Consider the following 20,508-nt stretch of genomic DNA (forward strand, 5'->3'; position numbering starts at 1 on the left):
GAATCAATCCTTACCTGTATCTGATGTTTCACTGGTGAAAACTTTGGATTCTCGTAACCTACTTTCTGGCACAGGACTCACTATAAACCGTCTTCCAGCAGAATGAACAACTTGTGTTAAAGAACTGCTAGGAACACCTGAATAAAACAAATCATTGAAGTTCATGTATACTGTTATACATGGATGAAGCCTCAAGATCCCATTATTGGCACATACAACTTGTCAAATAAAAACAAATAAAAAAAATAAAAACTCACCAATTTGCTGTGGCATGGAAGATACAGCAATTGGTTGTTTGAACTCTCCTTCTAATTTCTACAAAAACAGAAGTAAAATTATTCTCAAATGCACCCTCCATAATTATGCAAAGCAAACTGTCATATTTGATGAGACCAGTCACAGGAGTAATGTGTGGCAATATGGAACTATTTTAAATAAACAGAACCCCATTATTGGTATATTGAACCTACCTGGGAACCTGAAAAGCCATAGTCATCCTTTCCTTGCAGACTCTCCAATCCCTGGTCACCCTCAGGCTCCACACTGACATCCTCACTTAGCATTTCATCAGCTTTTTCAATAATTTCCCGTACTTGAGCCACAAAAGACTCTCTCTCTATTGCTAGAATAAAGTCATTGTTCACCTATAAGAGACATGATATCAATCTATTAGTATATTTCTTACCAACCTTATGACTTTTATCTATGCATCAGGGGTACTGTGTACTTGGTAAGATCCCAAACACATACATAAGCTACATCTTAGACAAAAACACCTCTAAGTCATAGACTATGGGTTGGGTATACTAGCTTTAAAACAGAAATTAAAATTTACAATTGTCAAAATGAAAGTGGATAACAAAATACTGCATAGTTGCCTAGGACATGTACTTAAGACCAAATACTATGGGAAAATGTGGAATTCCAAATAGAGACATACCATAATTGTTGCTATCTCTTCAGGGTTGTCACCATCTAGGTCAAATTTGAATGTAACCATTTTCCGATTATGAGTTTCTAATTGACATTCTACTACTCGGTCTCCTTTATTTGAAACCTAAAAAGGAGAAAGGTAATACATATCAGATTTATTACTGCATTTGAGTGTCTGAGGTAGCACACTGGTACCACTATTCCTTGAATCTTAAACTGGCAGTAAGGAAATCCTCGAAAAGATCTCAGCCCTCAAGCTCCTTGTATCTCCCATTAGCAAAGGAGTCTTTTTCTATTAGTTAAAACTCTGGAACCTGCAGGAGGTGGTGGCTCATGTCTTTAGTACCAGCACTCCAGAGGCAGAGGCAGTCAGATCTGTGAATTCAAGGCCAGTCTGGTTTATAGAGCAAGTTCTAGGACAGCCAGGCCCTACACACAGAGCAACCTTGTCTTGAAAAACAGAACAACAACAACAACAACAAAAAACCCCAAATAAAATAACAACAAAATAAATGTGATATTTAATTAAGAGATGGAGTAAATTAAATGAAAAGGTTGCTATAAAAATTATATATAGTTGGGTAATGGTGGTACATGCCTTTAATCCCAACACTCAGAAGGCAGAGGCAGGGGGATCTCTGAGAGTTTCAGGCTAGTCTGGTCTACAAAGCAAGTTCAGGACAGACAGGACTGTTACAGAGAAACCCTGTCTTGAAAAACAAAACAGAAGGTATCTTTATTTTATGAAGAGAATAGTTTAGATTTGATCTCTAAGATTAAAGTACCAAATTATTTCAATAATGCAATGGTTACAAATCAATATTTACATTTAAAATCCTCAGTTTTGGGCGAGCAGTCTTTTCGTGACGAGAGCGACTTCTTACAGATTTTCGATAGTGACGTTTTGTTGTTCTGCCTTCATGCCTCCCACTGGATGATGGAGCATTCTCATTGCCATCACTCATTCCTGAAGCAACATCTGAATGTGCACTTGGAAGGAAACAAGTTCCATGTATAATGAGACTGAAAGGCCTGTTTTTCTGAAGTTTCATGTCATCCTGCCTACTACTCAAAGGAGAGTGTTAGTTTACTTACCTGTCTACAGATGAAACCAATGTGACAGGCTGGGTAGGTTGTGACTGTGTTACTGGAGCTGGTTCTGGAGGAGCAGTCTGAGAGACTCCCTGAGTACTCTGTGAATAGAGAGGATAACTCAAATCTTGGCTATATATGTATATATGTATATAAAAATCATTTACCATTGCTAAGAAGTTCCCCTTTTGTTTTCCTGTTTGTTAGCCCTCTATAAGTCCTAGAAGCAATGAAGGTACTAGTAATTCTTAATATTCAAAATCTAAAACCAGTGTGCTTACATTTTCAAAGGAAGTTTCCAAAACTGGTTTCTAATACAGACTGTTGGTGTGAAGTCAGCCAACCTATTTGCTAGGCATTGTGAAACTACAATTTGCCATGCAGACAGCATCTTACCAGAGTGTGCAATAGGGCAGGTAGAGCAAAGTGCAGAGATGAATTCAGAACTGTATCCTAGTAGAACAAAAATGATTGCTGGGAGCACAGCAAGATAAGATACTCTTATGAAACTGCCAACCGCAAGAGTTTGTGGAAGGAGAAGGACAATGGCTAACGCACTAGCTAGAAAAGTGAAATGCTAATAGTGTTAATCTTCTCTAAGGCAAACTCACTTCCCAACAGAACAGCCAGTGGCAACAAGGCCCCCACATTGGCATTTCATTCTGCTGTAAGAAAAAGTCATTTAGAAGTTAGTTTGACAGTCTCCAAATAAGTTCTCAACCAGGGGAGCCTATTTTTCCTTTGCTATTTGAACCCCATTTTAGTAGATGTTTTTCATATAAACATGCAGTAATTCCATTTACCTCCAGAACTGCTTGCTGGGAGGATGTAGTAGGGGGTTGTTGCGTTAAACTCACTGATGGTTGGGACACTTGGACCTGTCCTCCTACACTGCCCATAGGAACCAAAAGATTTGATTCCACATAAGGTTGCACTACTGTAGGAAAGTAACCTTGGGTGGCCAATGCTTCTGTCGGCATAGGAGGAGGGGCTAGGACTGTAGAATGGATGCAAACAGAAGCCACGTTGGAAGAGGGAGCAATATTTGAATCTCCTGGGTATTGAGGTGGCAGTCGAGATGGGAAGCCCTGTGACAGAAATGAGGAAGGTGAGTTAGTGCGGGTTGGGACATCAAATTAGCAAATCAGTAGACGAGGGGGCAGAGGAAAAAAAGCATAAAGCAAGGGACAGTGCCCCACTTTCTAATAATTAAAAGAAAATTTAAAGGTCATTTTCAAAATGAACTGGCAGATAACTTGGAAAGTGGCACTCTTTCAATCATACCTTAAACTGATTTCCCCTCCTAGAGACCATTTAAGTAGAACTTAGAGATTTAATTCCTTACAGAAAGAATTTATAGCAATCTTACATGGAAGAATGCAAAAATCTCTCCCAGGTTATCAGTTATATTATGAAATGTTAATCCTCTAAATCTAAATCCTGAACTTTCTTGTTAGTATCAGATTGTCTGCTCTGTTTATTGCCTACAGATAAAAGAGCAGTCTGGCATACTACACTAACCATATCCAGGTTTATCTAGCTTACCCTGAATACTGAGTTAACTCCTCTATTTTCAAAAATGTATAAGGAATCATTTGATAATATGATGATATTTGATAATCATATGAAATTATGAGTTTCTTTGAGACAGGGTATTATTATATATCCCTGGCTGACTTAGAACTTGCTATGTAGACCAGGCTAGCCTTGAACTCACAGAGATCTGCTATATGCCTCTGCCTCCCAAGCACTGGGATCAAAGGCACACACTACCATGCCCAGCCTTTCATTCTTTTTCAGAATTTTGCTATTTTTATTTTATCCAGTTTGGAGTGTCAACTTTTGTTATTGTTACTCTGACACTCAACTAGTACATTTCTCAAGTTCTTAATGATCTGCCATTAAATTTCAACACTCTAACACCCTCTGATTTACTAGCTAACACAATACCTGGTACAGAACATCTCCAGAGGGAACTGGACCCTCAGCAGCTTGTCCAAGGTTAGCTGGTATTCCCATGGACTGAACTGTTGGCTGTAGGAGCTGTGGGTGAACCTGACTCTGCAGCTGATTCACAGGCTGCAGAAGGGTTGGAAGCTGATTAGGAACTACAGTTGATCCCCCTGGGATTGAAGCTGCTGTAGCAGATGAAGCCAAGTTGAGCAGAGGCTGATTAATGCCAGCAGCCATCGTTATAGGAACGGATGAGAAACCTGTCTGAGCCGTAGACACATGAGGAGTTGATATGGGAATTTGAGAGACAGGATACTGTGGGAGTAAAGAAGTAGGGAGCGGCTGTCCCACAGGAAGGAAATGAGCACCAGAGTGGACTGGAACAACTGAGGGCTGTGCTGAAACTGGGATGTGAGGTTCACCTTGGATAGTTGGTACTGCCTGGGAAACTGGAAGCTGGGAAGGTAAAGAAAAACAAAACAGACTTTTTTTTAAAGCAAAGCTGCCAAAAGCAAGATTTACATATTAGTCAAGAAGAAGAAAAAACAAAACCCTGCATACATTAGTATAAATTAACATGCCAAATAAGAATCAAAGAACAGGAGAGAAATACGCTAGTAAAGTGTCTAATATTTCCAAACCTTTTGTTGTAGAAAAAATTGCTGATGTTTCATTGTTGGCAATAAAAGAGGACCTTTACACAAGCAAGGATTTCTCTCCTCTCTCCTTCCTGGTTTATTTTTGATTTTGAGTCTCACTAGGCAGCTGGGGCTTTCCTGCAGCTTGCTAGGAGGTCCAGACTGGACCTAAAACTCTAGGTCCTTCTGCCCCTGCCTTCCAAGTGCTAAGACTCCAGACTTGTACCAGAACAACAATTTATTGTTGTTATTTGTTTGTTCTTCAAGACAGGGTTACTCTGTTGAACAGTCCTGGCTGTCCTGGAACTCACTTTGTCGACCAAGCTAGCTTCAGACTCACAGAGATCTGCCTACAAAGGCGTATGCCACTACTACCTAGATTTGTTTATTGGCACATGCTTCACACACCATAATCCACCAGCATGTCTGTGATCACCTAATCTATGACTGCTATTATAGTGATTAAACTCAAATTTCTTTGCAGTGGAATTAGACTTCATCTATATTGTCTTAATTTTAAGGGTAAAATGGCTCTATAAAAGTAGGTATAATTAACTAATGCACTGATTCTAGGATGTAGTCACCCATCATTCCACAACTGTGTCATTTTAAAATCTGAGAAGTTGAGATATATGTAGAAATTAAGAGTATTTGTTAGTATGTACTCAGTGATAATTAAAATAGTGCATTTAGAGTTGATATTGTTTTAGTTCTGAGATGACAATAACATTACTCTATGCACATATATCTACCCATAGATGAAGTTGATAAAAGGTTATTCATAAGAATATGCCTTCTACAGGGTACTTTCCAAGTGACTGAATAAATCAACAAAAGAACAACCAAAATAATGCCCCCAGGCAAAACAAAAATCCACGTAAGTTTTTTGAGGGGTGGGTGTAGTAGATAGCTCAGATCTGTCTGGAACTTTTGAACATTCTGCCTAAGGAATTGCAGACATGTCCTGCTGATGACTAATCTTGGCTGTCAACTTTTTCTTTTCTTTTTAATTTATTTAATTTCATTTTATGTGCATTGGTGTGAGGGTGTCAGATCTCCTGGAACTGGAGTTACAGACAGTTGTGAGCTGCCATGTGGACGCTAGGAATTGAACCTGGGTCCTCTGGAATAGTAGCCAGTGCTCTTAATCACTGAGCCATCTCTCTAGTCCCTTGGCTGTCAACTTTAATTGGACTGAAAGTAAAAGAGGAGATTAGTAAACATGTCGGAGAACATTTTCAGAGACAACGAGATCACAAGGGTTCTGACCTCTGATGGAGTCACAATTTCAATGGACTGAGAAGTGGACGAGATGTGGAGTGGGGCTGGTTAGAGGAAATAGGTGGGTGGAGCTCTGACAGGTGTGTCTTGGCCTTATCCTATTCTTTGCTCCTTGGTAGCCATAAAATAGTTTTATTTGTCATAACCCTTCCTCCATCCCCTGCTACAATATAAAGGCAATATGGCCTGCCAATCATGGATGGACTGAAACCATATGAGAAAACAAATGATTCCTTCCTTACAAAATTTTCCTTAGGTATTTGTCAGTGATGAAAAGCTAATTAACACAATGAGTTAGTGTCTGTATGCAGTGAGGGAGAAAACATTGATGAACTTTTACATGAAAATAAAACACAGCTGCAAGCTACAATTTCAGATACAGCTGACACATTTCTTGAGAATGTCACAGGTTCAGTTACCAAAGCATTTCCATTTAACCCATTAGTTTCAATATTTGTAACTACTTTATACCTGTAAACCTAAAATTTCAATATTTTTACACTGTCATTACTATTGATATGTACCAATTTATAATAAATACATGTGTATAACAGGATTATTTCTTACTATTAAAAGAGAAGGCAGAAATCTGTGTAAAGGGACAAAGTACAACAATATCATTTGTAGCATCTTTTCAGGAATTAGAGTTTACCTGTGTTCCAGCTGATACTTGAGGCAAAACCTGTGGAGCTTGAGGCTGTGCAGTAGTACCTTCACTGGAAGATGTAGCCTGTGGAAGTGAATACTGTACTGCCTGTTGAGGAGGAACAGTTGGCTGTATTCCCTGTTGCTAAGATTTAAAAAAAAAAAAATTCAGATTTTTTGAAAGAGGGATATTGCTATGCTGCCCAAGTTGGTCCTTTTTTGTGTGTGTTTGTTTTTTTAGAAAAGGTATCACTATGCAGCTCTGGAACTCATAGATCTGCCTGCCTGCCTCCTGAGTGCTAGGATTGAAGATAATGCTTGAAAACTTGAGACCCCCATTAGGTTTCTCCAAAGTGGCCCTCTCCCAAACGAGAAGTCCTTAAATATTTAGTTACTATATCCAATAGTTCCTTAGCTCTCACTCCAACAATGTTTACACCCCTTTTTCCAGGTATTTTTGGTATCAGTTTGTATCCTGACTCCTATACTAGACTAATCCAGGCTCGTCTTTCTTTTCTTTACCAACTGCACAATTAATCTGAATTCAAAAGCATGAGAAAAGCATAGGGCTTGAATCAGGAAACACTTTTAAATTTGACTTTACCATTTGTTAGCCTGTAATTATTTAGACTGATTTTTTTTCCCTTCCAAACCTGGACTTTCCCTTTTCTCTTTGAGAACAAAAACATTAACATTAACAACTAACCATGGGGGAGAGAGAACGACATCTGGGAACTAACCATATGCTAGATACTGTAATTGTTATCCAAATACTAAACATATACTTTAAATATATTATAAAAGTTACAAATAGCCGGGCGGTGGTGGCGCACGCCTTTAATCCCAGCACTCGGGAGGCAGAGCCAGGCGGATCTCTGTGAGTTCGAGGCCAGCTTGGTCTCCAAAGCGAGTTCCAGGAAAGGCGCAAAGCTACACAGAGAAACCCTGTCTCGAAAAACAAAAACAAAAACAAACAAAAAAAAAAACAAAAAAAAAAAATAAAAATAAAAGTTACAAATAAAATCCACATATAGAAATTATCTAGTCTCAAAGACTTTATTTATGACTCAGCAAACTTGCATTCCTAGGAGTCCAGTAATTTGGAGATTGTATCAAACATGTAATATTTGAACATTTGACTCAGTTTTAAGACTTTCATGGGCTGGAGATGACACAGCTCAGTTGGTAAAGTGTTTATTTTGAAAGCATTAGGACTTGAGTTTGACTCCCCACCAAATGCATGGAAAAAACTGGGTATGTTTGGTGTGTCCACCAACCTCCATATTTGTATATTTAGTTCTAGGCCCTGGAACTGGTAAGCCAGTCTAGTCTAATTGGTGAGTTCTGGGCCAATGAGAGACTCTGTCTCAAAGGAGGTGATCAGCATTCCTGAAGGTGACAGCTAAGTTTGTCCTCTGGCCTCAATGTGCACACATGTACAACACACACAAACAATCACAAAAACACACCAAATAATTCAGTATTTAGTTTTGAGACAGGGTTCTGGAACTTATTCTATAGACCAGGCTGGCCTTGAACTCAGAACCCTGCCTGCCTCTGCCTCCCAGAGTGCTGGAATCAAAGGTATGTGCAACCACCTCTCAGCTATTGGACTCTCTTTTAAGCCTTCAATACACAGCAGGGAAATCAGTCCTTTAATCTGTGTGTGACAGTGTTTTCCCATCTGTCACTGTCCTCTGACTTGGGGAGTGGGCGGGGTGCTAGGTATGGAACCATGAAGTACTGCAAGCTGAGTTGTGCTGTGGCTGGGATTAAAGGGGCATGCCACCACTACCCAGCTAGCCCAATCTTACAAAGGCCATGAGGCTTCCTGCTCTCTGATGACTCTAGCTTGTGTTAAGTGGAGGTAAAACTAGCTAGCTAGCACAAATCCTTTGTCTTGGTATATCCAATACAATTATTTGGCTGCTACTTGTATAAAGGTAAGCTATTTATTCACAGTTATGCATATAATCAGCTTAATGAGTGCCTTGAATTTTTATGAGAGATATCTGGAAATATTTTTGTTCTAACAGAATGATTTTATACATCAATTAAAACTACCAAATTTTAAAAGTGCCAAAATGCACTTGTTTTATTCTTATTCAACAATTCTTGGTAAGTTTATTTATGTATTGGTGGTACTAGGAATTGAACATTCAGGGTCTTTCTTGCAAATGCTAGACAAGTTCTCTTATCACAGAGTATAAGCAATCCTTCAACCTTTAATATTTATTTAGTTTTATATGTATGCCTGCTTCCATGTGGAAGTAAGTTCTCTTTCTACCACATGGATGCTAAGGATTGAACTCAGGTGGTCACACTTGGCAGCAACTGCCTTTTCCTGTTGAGATCTCAGCAACCCAAGCAAACCCCTTACAGATGTTTAATTGAATTAAAATTTACTTTAAATGAAAGGTGTCCTGTGAAGGTGTGTTGTGGAATAATCTTTTTGTAAACTGTGAAGATGTGTCTTTGCCTTCTGATTGGTTTAATAAAAGAGCTGACAAGCTGAAAGCTAAGCAGGATTTTTAGGGCAAAGAGAACGCTGGTGTCTTTGGGAGTGATGCAGAGGAAGCAGTTAGCTAGTAACAAGTCTGACCTATTGTCCGAGCATTTATAAGTAGTAACAAGTCTCTGAGTGGTTATTTGGGAGCAGCTGCTAGGACACAGAGAAACTCCACCTACAAATAGCACCAAAATATCCAGCACCTATATCCACATAAGACCCGAGAAAGCTAAAAAAAAGGTTCTAAACACACTAAATGCGGCTTTCCTAGTCTTGTGTCTCTCATGCCACAGTAGAGATGTCTCCCAGCAGCTACCTGCAGGAGAAGCCAGCTGCCATAGGATACCAACATGCATTAAGCTATGCTACACCAGCAGCAGCTGACATAGCAGTTTAAGACTTATCTATGCCATAAAAAACCAATACAGATGCTTAGTAAAGACATCCAGATGGAAAAAACTTCTAAACGGGTTACAGTATGCTTAAAAATATACATAGAATTGGGAGAGAAAAGAAAAAGAATATATACAGTCAAAAATTTAAAAATTAGTAAAGTCCTTTAAAAAAGGAATAAAGTAATTAAAAATATGATAAGCCATGTAAACATGAGAAATACACAGAGAGTTTGGTTTGCTGCTGCTTCTTTTTTTTTTAGCTGAGGATCGAACCCAGGGCCTTGCGCTTGAGCAAGCGCTCTACCACTGAGCTAAATCCCCAACCCCGAGAGTTTGGATCTTGAATGTTACTGTGTTGTCTTTGAGTTTTTGATAACTGATGAAGAAGCGACAACTGCTAAGTGACATTGGATTATGAAAGCTGCTAGATTAAGCACACCTGTATGTTTTTTAAAAATATCTTGACTTCAAAATGGAAGTCAAAAACTATGTTGCTTTGGTTTAGAGGTTATGCTTTTATTTCTACAAGAAATGAGAAGCTGTGGATTCATTCCAGGTTGATATAGATCAGGTTTGATTGGGGTAAGACCCCAGAAAATCCTGGCTACAGACATAAAGAAAGAAACGCAGAAAAACCACAAAGCATGTAACACATATTTTACCTGCTCAAACATAAAACAAAAAAAGATCATCTTTGGCTAACTTGTGTACAACAAACACACAGTTTATATTTGTATTAATACAAAAATGTATGTTACCTTTAAAAATTTATGTATTTTCAGAGCATGGGAACCAGGCACCAATGAAAATGGATGGCCCAGATGATCCAGCATCTCAAAATGCCTCTGTTATAGTTTCCTCAGAGTTCTGCATCCCAAACAACTTCAAGACTGTTGACTGAGATGGTCCAGCCTCACAAATTACTCCAGCCAAGACTTAACCATTATCCTGAATTTTCTGGGGGTCACCTAAATATGCCAATACCCCCAAACAACAGGAAGAGAACAACACCCACACCCCAAAGGATGGGTGATGGATGTTTATTATCATTTAAGGGTGTTTGGTTACAAACTGTTATTGGTCTTAGTTTAAAAACCAAACAAACAAACACTAAACCAAGAGTTAAATTCAAAGATCTCTTCCTTAAGAAAAAAAGGGGGGTATGATATAGGAAAGATAGGAAAAAAGGGTAGATTATTGGATCTACTTTAATCAAAAAAAAAAAACAAAAACAAAAACAAAAACAAAAAAACCACAACTATTAATCTCAAAATATTTTACACTGGTATTTATTTTGGTTTACTAATGCAAATTTCAAGTTATCTTTGCTATACTATATATTTCTATTCTTGTTTAAAGTACTGTGCTTATGCAACTTATTTAAAAATGTAATGTACAGGCTGGGTGGGTGGTGGCACATGCCTTTAATCCCAGCACATGGTAGGCAGAGCCAGGTGGATCTCTGTGAGTTCAAGGCCAGCCTGGTCTACAGAGCGAGATCCAGGATAGGTACCAAAACCACACAGAGAAACCCTGTCTTGTAAACACCACAAAAAAAAGTAATGTACAGATTAATAGTCATCTATAATAAAACTTGTAGTTATATTAGTTATGTTTTTAAGGTAAAGCAGATATATTTAGGCAGATAGATGGTCTTCAAACACTTCAAAGACCTATAGAATATGGCATGTAATATGTTTAATAACCTAAGGCTTTTCATGATAGTCTGCTCCTGGCAGCACCAATTTAGTTCAGGTGAGATGATGGGCATTGGAGAACCCCCATATGGAGTTTGCTTTCTCTGTGGCAAAAGGAAGCCACTGGGCAAGAAACTGTCCTTGCCTTAATTACTGACAGTATACTGTCCAAACCGGACCAGCAGGATGCAAAAGAAAGTGACTGCCAAACTTTGTCAAGACATGGTAGGACAGTCCTTTGAGATTCCCTACTTCTCAAAAATGTCTGTTAGATATACTAGGCCTGTAGGCCAAAGTTGGATGCTTCAACATTACAGAAGAACTTTGGTTGACTGTCCAGGCAGCCAGCGGTCTCTGTCATTAGGTAACATTACACCCTTCTGGGGTCTTTGATGGAGTTAAAGACTAAATAATTAGATTTAAAGATTTCCTTAGTTATGATAAAAAAGGTAAATTTGGTATGAAACGTTGGACTCACAAAGATAAGATAAATAACATTTCTCTAAATTTACCAAACAGAAGTAGACTGGATATTGTTAACTGTAATTCTTACTTGATAACTGTTTTTGTTGTATATAATTTTACTATGTTGAAGTTAAAGCCTTTTTCATTTAGACAAAAGGAGGGAAATACTGTGGAATAGCCATTCTGTACACTGTGAAAATGTGAAAATGTGTTGCTCTCATTGTTAATAAAAAGCTGTTGGGTGATAGCTAGGTAGGATTTCTGGGGAAGAGAGAATGCTGGGAAGAAGAAGGATGGAGCCTGAGGAGTCACGAGCCAGACTTTGAAGAAATAACATGGGAAGTTCATAGGTAAGGTAAATGAGCCTCAAGGCAGCACATAGATGAATAGAAATGGGTTAATTTAAGTTGTAAGAGCTGGCTGGAGACAAGCCTAAACTATTGGGCAAGCATTTATAATTAATAACAACTCTCTGTGTAGTTAGTTATTTGGGAACTGGCTAGTAGGAAAGACAAGTACACTACAAAGGTGTGTGAACATGTTCGTGTGTCCAGGTGTATATACTCATGTATCAACACATGTATGGAAGCCAGAGGTCTCAGGTATTATTTCTCAAAAGGTGTCAACTTTTCTGAAAACAGGTTCTCTCACCGGGACTTGGGACTTGCCCATTAGGTTAGGTTGGCTGATGGAAAAGTTCCAGAGACATGAACATGAGAGTCTCCATTTCCCAATGCTGATAATCTAAGTATAAAGTACCTTTTACATGGGTGCTGGGAATGAAAATCAAGCCCTCAAGTGTGTTTCCTGGCTATCTCCCACCGTCCTTTTATTTTATTTTGAGATGAGGTCTCACTATGTTACCTAGGGCAGCCTTGAACTTACTATGTACACCAGGACTCAACGATCGTGCTTCAGCCTCCTGAGAAGTCAGTATATTCAGGTATGTGTCATGATGTACCCAGCTCACTTCACTTTAAAAGCTAGCATGAACAAATGGCTATTTAACAATCTAAAAAGATTTCTCAGAAGTTAGTGTGGGTGGTATGGGTATGTGGGTGTGTATCTCCAATTCTATGGGATCTTTGGAACATTAGACAATTTCTTAATTTATTTATTTATTTTACTAAAAGAAACCCAAAGACCAGAAGATTATTTTGCACCTATTTATGCCTTAATATGAACAAATTCTCCATAATTACCTAAATCATTGATTCACATATTTATTTTTATTTTATTTTATTTATTGATTGGTTTTTCGAGACAGTGTTTCTCTGTGTAGCTTTGCACCTTTCCTGGATCTCGCTCTGTAGACCAGGCTTGCCTCGAACTCACAAAGATCCTCCTGTCTCTGCCTCCTGAGTGCTGAGATTAAAGGCGTGTACCACCACCGCCCGGCTGATTCACATATTTAAAGAAGATGGCACACATAAAAATATTAATTTGGAAACTAAACCACAGCATTATAATTTTCAAATATAAGACACATCAGCATCTTTATTTTTACTGGAGTCACATTATAGGTGCTTAGGTAGCTTTCTGGTACAACACCGTAAATCCATTCTCCCACAATACTTTCAAAAAAATGTGTATACAGTTGTGTGTGTGTGTGTGTGTGTGTGTGTGTGTGTGTGTGTGTGTGTGTGTGTGTGAACACATATGCTCATGCTATGGTGCACTTGCTATGGTGTCTGTCCTTGCTTTTTCACTTAGGCTGAATCTCATTTTCCCATAGGTACACTAGGATTACTTTTGCTACTGTGTTCAGCTTTTATGTGGGTTCCAGAGAGCTTAGCTCAGTCAGTTTTGTGTAGCAAGCATTTTTACCCAATGAGTCACACTTTCTTGAATTTTGAGTTAGAATCTGAATATTAGTTTAGTACATTTTTTGTGTTTTGTGGCATTTTAAAAAATACATTTGTGTAATCTTGGTACACAAATTAACTCCTAAAGTAATCTTGAAACAAATAATGATAATAATGCTATAGAGTGCCAGAAAAAGTATCAAACGGGATTAAACTAAGGTTACCAGGTTTGGTGGCAAGGGCCTTTTATCCAATGACCCACCCTGTCCGTTCATTTGTTTTCACTTGTTTTATTTGTTGTATTAATGGTTTTCAGTTTGGTTGTTCAAAATAAAGCAGAGAGCTCTATAATAGGGAATTGAGGAAGGTTTGCATGAGGTCTAGGCTGGTCTTCAATTCTTTTTATACCTCAGGTTAGACAAATTTATAATCTTTCTGCCACAGCTTCTGGAATGCTCAGATTACAAGTGTATACAATCATACCTAGTAATTCTCTACCAATAAATAAATATGAGGAAAAACCTTTACCTCTGGACATATTACCTGTCCCTCTCTTATTCCTATTAAGAATGAAGACTCACATAAGAATCTTGACTCAAGTCAATTCTTTCCTGAATATATCCTTCACAAATTTATCTTCTGGTTAAATCAAAATGATTTAGTTAAATCAAGGGTGCAGGTATATGTATGTGCATGTACACATACACGTACACACACATGCACACACAAACACGCATGCACACTCACACAGACAAATGTATGTAAATATTTTTTTAAAATAGAAAAGATCCACATTAAACCAAACTGAAGGCTTGTTTCTGTTCCATAATTTTCTAACTTTCTTCCTTTTACATGTTCCAAATAAATTACAATCCCTCCATCCTTGGCCTGGAATATTCTTTATTCCTACATCTCATATCATCTCTTCCATAAAGCCTTCTTGATATATCTCTTCCAACCAGGAAAGAGGTCTATTTTTCTGCCAGAGACACAACAGGGTAGCAGTGAAATGGTGAGCTGTGGAGAAAGACTATTTAGATTTAAAGTGCTCTTACCTATTAGAAACCATATGTTTGAGAAAGTTTCTCAAACTTCTCAGATTTAGCTTTCCCATCAGTAAAATGGAAATAATAAGGTCTACATTTACATAAACATTTTATGCTTACAATTATTTAGGTTCTCTCAGAGCCAACTGAACTAGTCCATCTTAGCTGACTGTCAGAAAACAGTTTATTTGGAAGTGCTGAGAAGGAGTAAAGGGGTATCAAAAATGGGTTCTTTTTATTTTTTATGAACTTATTCTTTGTTTAAGACAACTGACAGGCATGTCAACAGTTACCTTAAGAGTACTGTTTCTGAGAAATGATACATTTGGTATGCCAAAAATATATGCCATCTGCTTCTGCATAATCACAATGACTAATAACAAATACATCAGCCAAACAGTGATGATGAGAATCATGCTTTGCCTAGACTTGCTTCATGGAAACCAGTTGAAATAGTTTTTGTTTACTGGTAGAACATAGCTGCATGATGATGAATAAACATGATCCTCAGGCTGAAAAAAGATGAATATCTGAAGGCTTTGTACATGCTTTTATGAAAGACATGTTTACCCCACAAACTTCTTTATAGCCATAAATACTGGGAGGTGCCACATTAATATAAATCATACCATTTTAAAGCTTTATTTTTTATAATTTCTGTGCATGTACCAGTGTATACGTGTGTGTACAGGTAACCACAGCGGTAAGACAAGGGTGGCTCTTAGAGCTGGAATTATAGGCAGTTGTAAGCCTAGAATGGGAATTCAGAAGAGCAGTAAGCTTTTTCAACTGCTGAGTCATATCTCTAGTCTTTCCATTATAACTCTTGATAAAAACATAAGAAAACATCAAATCACGGGGAAATTTTCCATTTGCTATGTTCCAAAAAGCCACAAGATAAACTAAATTTCAGATAAGGTATACTTCTTTCCTTACTATAATAAAACTGCTATCAACATGGTAGAGAAAGGTCCTTTTCATCTTTACATTCATCCATTCACATTGAACCCAGGAACAGGTAGGTTCAGCTTTTTAAGTATCTACCACATTTATTTTATATGTCACTGATATAGAAATCTTGAATTTCAGTAATTTTTAGCTTCTTTAATAGCTAAGAGACTCTAGAAAAGTAAAATATACCTCTTATACAAACTGGCTTCATAATTTTTATTCTACTCAATTTAAAATATGCTGTAATAATCTAAAATGGAAACAAAAGAAAAAATAATTTTAACGTTCCATTTATTTGCATTTTCTCCACCACTGGATTCAACTATTTAACACTTTTTGAATTTAATTTTTTCTTTTTTTAGATTGTTCAATTTTATTTGTACTTGTTTTCTGACAGTTTTATATAAACACAGAGTGAATTTCAGTCATTTTCAATGCTGTATGTAACCCTTTCTCTTCCTTCTCTGTAGAAACCTTCCTATTTCCCAAGAAATCTCTCTTGCACTTTCAAGGTTTTGTGTGTGTGTGTGTGTGTGTGTGTGTGTGTGTGTGTGTGTGTGTGTGACTCAATGAGTTTAATTAGGGTTGCATTAGCACAGGAGGTTATTTACTGGAACATGGGATACTTTTCATCGGCTATACCACGGAAAAAAATGATCCCCCTTCCTTCCCCCAGCAACCATTAGCTACTAGAAACCAAGATTTCTGTAATAATGAACTTGTTCCTAAATAGTTACACTGCTGTTATCTAAGAGAGATGTGGGGCCTTATGAGCTACTTTTTCTTTTCTGAAAGTAGAACAACTCATTAGGTATCCCAAGCTGGCCTGGAACTCATGATTTCCCTTTAAGCTCCAAAAATGCTGGCATTCCAAGCGTACATAATCACAGGCATATTACTAATTATTTCAATCTAACATTTATAGTATCATAAATACTATCCCCACATACTTTGAGTGTTGAACTTGATGGTTTATTTTACTTTCTCCTTCATTTGGTAATATTTATAGGTATGTATACTTGTAAACATACATATGTATTTAAGACAGGTGACACATTTCTTTAGAAAAGGAAAAGCACAGCACATACTTAAATGTTTCCCTTTTATGGGTGTTGGCCTATGTTAAAAGATAAACAAATTAAGATGTCAGTGTGAGTCAGGTGTGTAGCTCATGCTTGTAATTCTTGCACTAGGGAGGAAGAGGCAAGAGGACTGAGAGAGACTTCAAGACTAGCTTGAGCTATATCATGAGAGCTGACTCAAAAAACCTGAAAGTGATCAGTACTCATCACAGTGCTTCTGCCATTAACCAACTTTATGTAACTTGTAATTTGATTCTCACTAGGGTTTGTTAGAATTATGGATGTTGGCAAACAAATTTAACTTCTTGATTTTAAACATAATTATACATAAATCCAAGCATTTGTTTGGAAGTAATGTTAGGAGCAATACAAAACATATAATGCCTGGTCAAATTTTTTTGTTTGTTTGTTTTTTTGAGAGTGGGTTTCTCTATGTAACAGCCCTGGCTGTCCTGGAACTTGCTTTGTAGACCAGAATAGTCTACAAACTCAGAGATACTCCTTCTTCTGCCTCCGAGTGCTGGAATTAAAAGCGTGCACTACCGCCAAGCTCCAAAGTGATTTTTTGACATAATATTTATTTACTGTTCTTTGTGTATGATTGTTTTGTCTGTGTACTGTATGCATAGCTGGTGCCCAGAGGTTGGAACTGGGTATCAAATCCCCTGGAACTCCAGTTATGGTTTTAAGCCACCATGTGTGTGTTGAGAGCCAAACCTGGGTTGTCTGTGAGACATATGGGGATCTTAAATGAAGAGCCACAACTGCAGGCCCCTAATTTTTATTTTAAATTATCTGTGTTAAGGTGTGTGCATGTGATTGATTGTAGGCACCTGTGGAGAATAGAAGGGTTGGATCCTACAGAACTCGAATTCCAGGCAGTCAGCTGTGGGTCCCATCGTATGAATGCTGGAAATCAAACTCCAGTCTTCTACAAGAGCAACAATTGTTCTTAACTATTAAGGCACCTCTCAGTCTCATTAAATATCCTTCTGTGTGTGTGTGTGTGTGTGTGTGTGTGTGTGTGTGTGTGTGTGTGTGTGTGTGTGTGTGTGTGTTGGGGGAGACTGGAGCAGGGATCACAGTGTAGGTAGAAGCTAGAAGACAACTACAACTCTGTGGCATTAGTTTTCTCCCTGCACCTCACCTCTTTGGGTCCCAGGGATTGAACTCAAGTGTTCAGGATTGCACAATGAGCACTTTACCTGCTGAGCTATCTCACCAACCCATAACTTAACCTTCACTAAGATGAAGTGATCATATGACCACCTACTGTATTAAAAGAGGCCATTTATAATAAGAATGAAAACTTTGTTTCAAAAATTAGAAGCAGAAGTCACTTTACAATATAGTGATTAAAAACTATAGTTGGAAAACTACTAATAAAATAGTTTATTATATTACGCAGATGGGTAAAAATGTTGCTTGAAACAACTCATTAATAAATTGTTCAAAAAGAATGATTTCCTTGCAAATAAAAGTCTGCTAGGTAAAACCATTGATGAATTATTTGCAATTTAAGATTAGCTACTTTATTAATGTATGGTTCTTTTTAAACTCATGTCCTGAATTCCTTGGATCTTTTGGGACAAAACCTCCCAGGTCAAAAAATTAGAGAGAAAAAAAAAAAAAAAATCAGGAGCATGATGGCACATCCTAGCAATCCGGAGGCAGAGGCAGGCAGATCTGTGAGTTCCAGGCCAGCCTGGTCTACAGAGTGAGTTCCAGGCCAGCCAGACCTACACAAAGCCACACTGTCTCAAACAAACCAAAAAAAGAAACAAACAACAAATAAACAAGAACTGGTTCACTATCAGAGGCACGCACCATGGGAGTTTGTAATGACAAAATGCTCTTTTTTTGAGACAAGGTTTCTCTGTAGCCCTGGCTGTCAAGGAATTTGCTCTCTAGACCAGATTAGCCTTGAACTCAGAGATCCACTGGCCTCTGCCTCCCAAATGTGGGATTCAAGTTGACAAAATGCTCGTCCATGGACAAATCATAAAACATAAATAGAAACAATTTTCTTTGTATGGTTTACATCTCATGAATAAAATCATTTAAGAAGGCATATAAATTATGTAACAATTCCAACACTTATCTAGTAAATTGTTCACAAGTACACTAACCAAAGTGAAAGATTTCCTAAAATACTACTAAATTCCAGAAATCTTATGCCACTTTATTACTCTCCAAAATCTTAGCAAGCCATTTATATCATCAATCCAGCTCATAAAAATGTAAGCAGTACTTCTGGCCATTGCTAAAACATACCGTAGCAAGGTAACAACATTCTTACCTGCTGAGGATGTTGGACAGGTTGTGAAGGTGGAACCCCTGCTAAGTTACTTGATGGTTGGCCCTGGCTCTGCCCCTGTGCCTAAAGAAAAAAACAAAAACAAAAAACAAATACAAATTAGAGAAGGTTTATGCACATGAAGGTTAGACTTTCTGTATAAATACTTCAGATCCTGAGAAGACTGCTTGATTGAAATGAATCATCAGTTTGATAGTGTAGTACAAGACAGACCTCTTGGATTTTTTTGTAAGATAAATTTAGAAAAAAGAACATTTCTGATCACTTCTCAGGTAAAAACAAACAAACAAACAAAAATACAAATACAGTGATGTTCAAAACCTACCATTATATGCTAGCTAAAGTTTTAGCTGGCTTGAATAGTTAGATTCAATAATAAAATTGTAACAGGATAAATGTGTTAAGATATCAACATAAAAAATTTTAACTGAATAATTAAAGAAAAACCACATTTAAAATGCTAATTTGGTTATCTTTTGCTATTTCTTGTAGTCATATTAATTCTGATAAACAAATGTCAAAGGGCTATTAAAAACCAACTCCTATACAAGTATGCAATGCTTGTCCCAGGTAACATATGGAAATATCTGAAGTCATTTTAATTGTCAAAACTAGGGGAAATGGCTGCTACTTCTAGAGATGCTGTTAAAAATTCTATTACTATATGAGTCCCATTCAGAAGAAAGGATTAACCAACCCAGAGAATGTCAACCATGTTGGGTCTGAGAAACTGAACAGCATATTCCAATTAACAATAAGTCTAAATTAACTGAGAACAGAGTGCAGGAATATTTAGGAAAATGAATGCATGTATACTATGTACACAGACATATGTTAAGGAAATGAAAAAAATATCACTTTTATTGTTTCATTTCGGTTTAGAAGAGGTTCTTTGAAGTTTACATGGATGTATCACACTCCGCTAAAATTTAAATTCTATTTTCCTTTAAATTTTTTTTTCTTTGAAAAGCTTGAAGGATAATGTGAGCATACAGCACACCCACGCTATTTTAATTTCAGGATCCTTCTGCTTCTTACCACTACTCCAAGTAACTGATATACCTAAAGAGTATATGAGATAGTCATCACTGACTTCTTTAACTCTGTGTCTCTACATTTGTATGAGTATTTATGCTCATGTGTGTGACTAAATTTTAAATGTATTAAGAGAACAAAGCCTAAGACATCACTGTTCCTGGCCTTAGCAACCCATTATTATAAATTCATGCAAAACCCAGTAAAATCATTACACAATAGACTCTAACAGTCACTAAAATTTGACAAAGTCTTTAATTGAAATGATTAATGTTCTATTTGGATCATTAATACGGTGGTTTGATTGATACCATTTCAAAACGTCACCTTCATTTGTTAAGCCAAACTCCTAAGATGTTTTCTTAAATCCTACTTAGAATGCAAGGTTCTGGGTTTCTTAATATGACACCAAAAAGTTTTTACTACTTCCCATTTTTGCTTTATGGTTATACTTATTTTAATTTAAAAATTAAATTAGAGGAAGGAATTATACTAAGTCATTTTACTATTTGTCTAAATAATCAAAATAAACATACAATTGCATTTTCATTACTAAGGTAGATTTCCATATAGAGATTAATTAATAAATTCTGATGACTAAAATCACAGGCAAAACAGGTAGTTTCTGCTTCATAGTTCATTCTTTAGTACAAGTATTTATAAC

At 37.2% G+C, this 20,508-nt stretch overlaps 1 protein-coding gene across 15 annotated transcripts in view; it reads right to left on the reverse strand.

The window, feature by feature from the left end:
• Wnk1 (WNK lysine deficient protein kinase 1) overlaps positions 1–20,508 on the reverse strand; it is a 143,300-nt gene that overhangs the window by 28,156 nt on the left and 94,636 nt on the right. For 6 of the 15 annotated variants that reach the window (XM_076567784.1, XM_076567783.1, XM_076567782.1 and 3 more), the window contains 10 exons: positions 18,792–18,872; positions 6,550–6,687; positions 3,976–4,434; positions 2,829–3,113; positions 2,029–2,126; positions 1,761–1,923; positions 941–1,057; positions 471–644; positions 258–315; positions 15–137 (listed from right to left, as the gene is read on the reverse strand). In XM_076567784.1, the coding sequence (XP_076423899.1) occupies positions 15–137; positions 258–315; positions 471–644; positions 941–1,057; positions 1,761–1,923; positions 2,029–2,126; positions 2,829–3,113; positions 3,976–4,434; positions 6,550–6,687; positions 18,792–18,872 (1,696 nt within the window). The remainder of the gene's footprint in view (positions 1–14; positions 138–257; positions 316–470; positions 645–940; positions 1,058–1,760; positions 1,924–2,028; positions 2,127–2,828; positions 3,114–3,975; positions 4,435–6,549; positions 6,688–18,791; positions 18,873–20,508) is intronic. The other 9 variants (XM_076567793.1, XM_076567792.1, XM_076567791.1 and 6 more) reach the window with 3 other exon arrangements.

Source organism: Peromyscus maniculatus, chromosome 3, assembly GCF_049852395.1.
Source record: "Peromyscus maniculatus bairdii isolate BWxNUB_F1_BW_parent chromosome 3, HU_Pman_BW_mat_3.1, whole genome shotgun sequence".
In the NCBI taxonomy this organism is placed as follows: domain Eukaryota; kingdom Metazoa; phylum Chordata; class Mammalia; order Rodentia; family Cricetidae; genus Peromyscus; species Peromyscus maniculatus.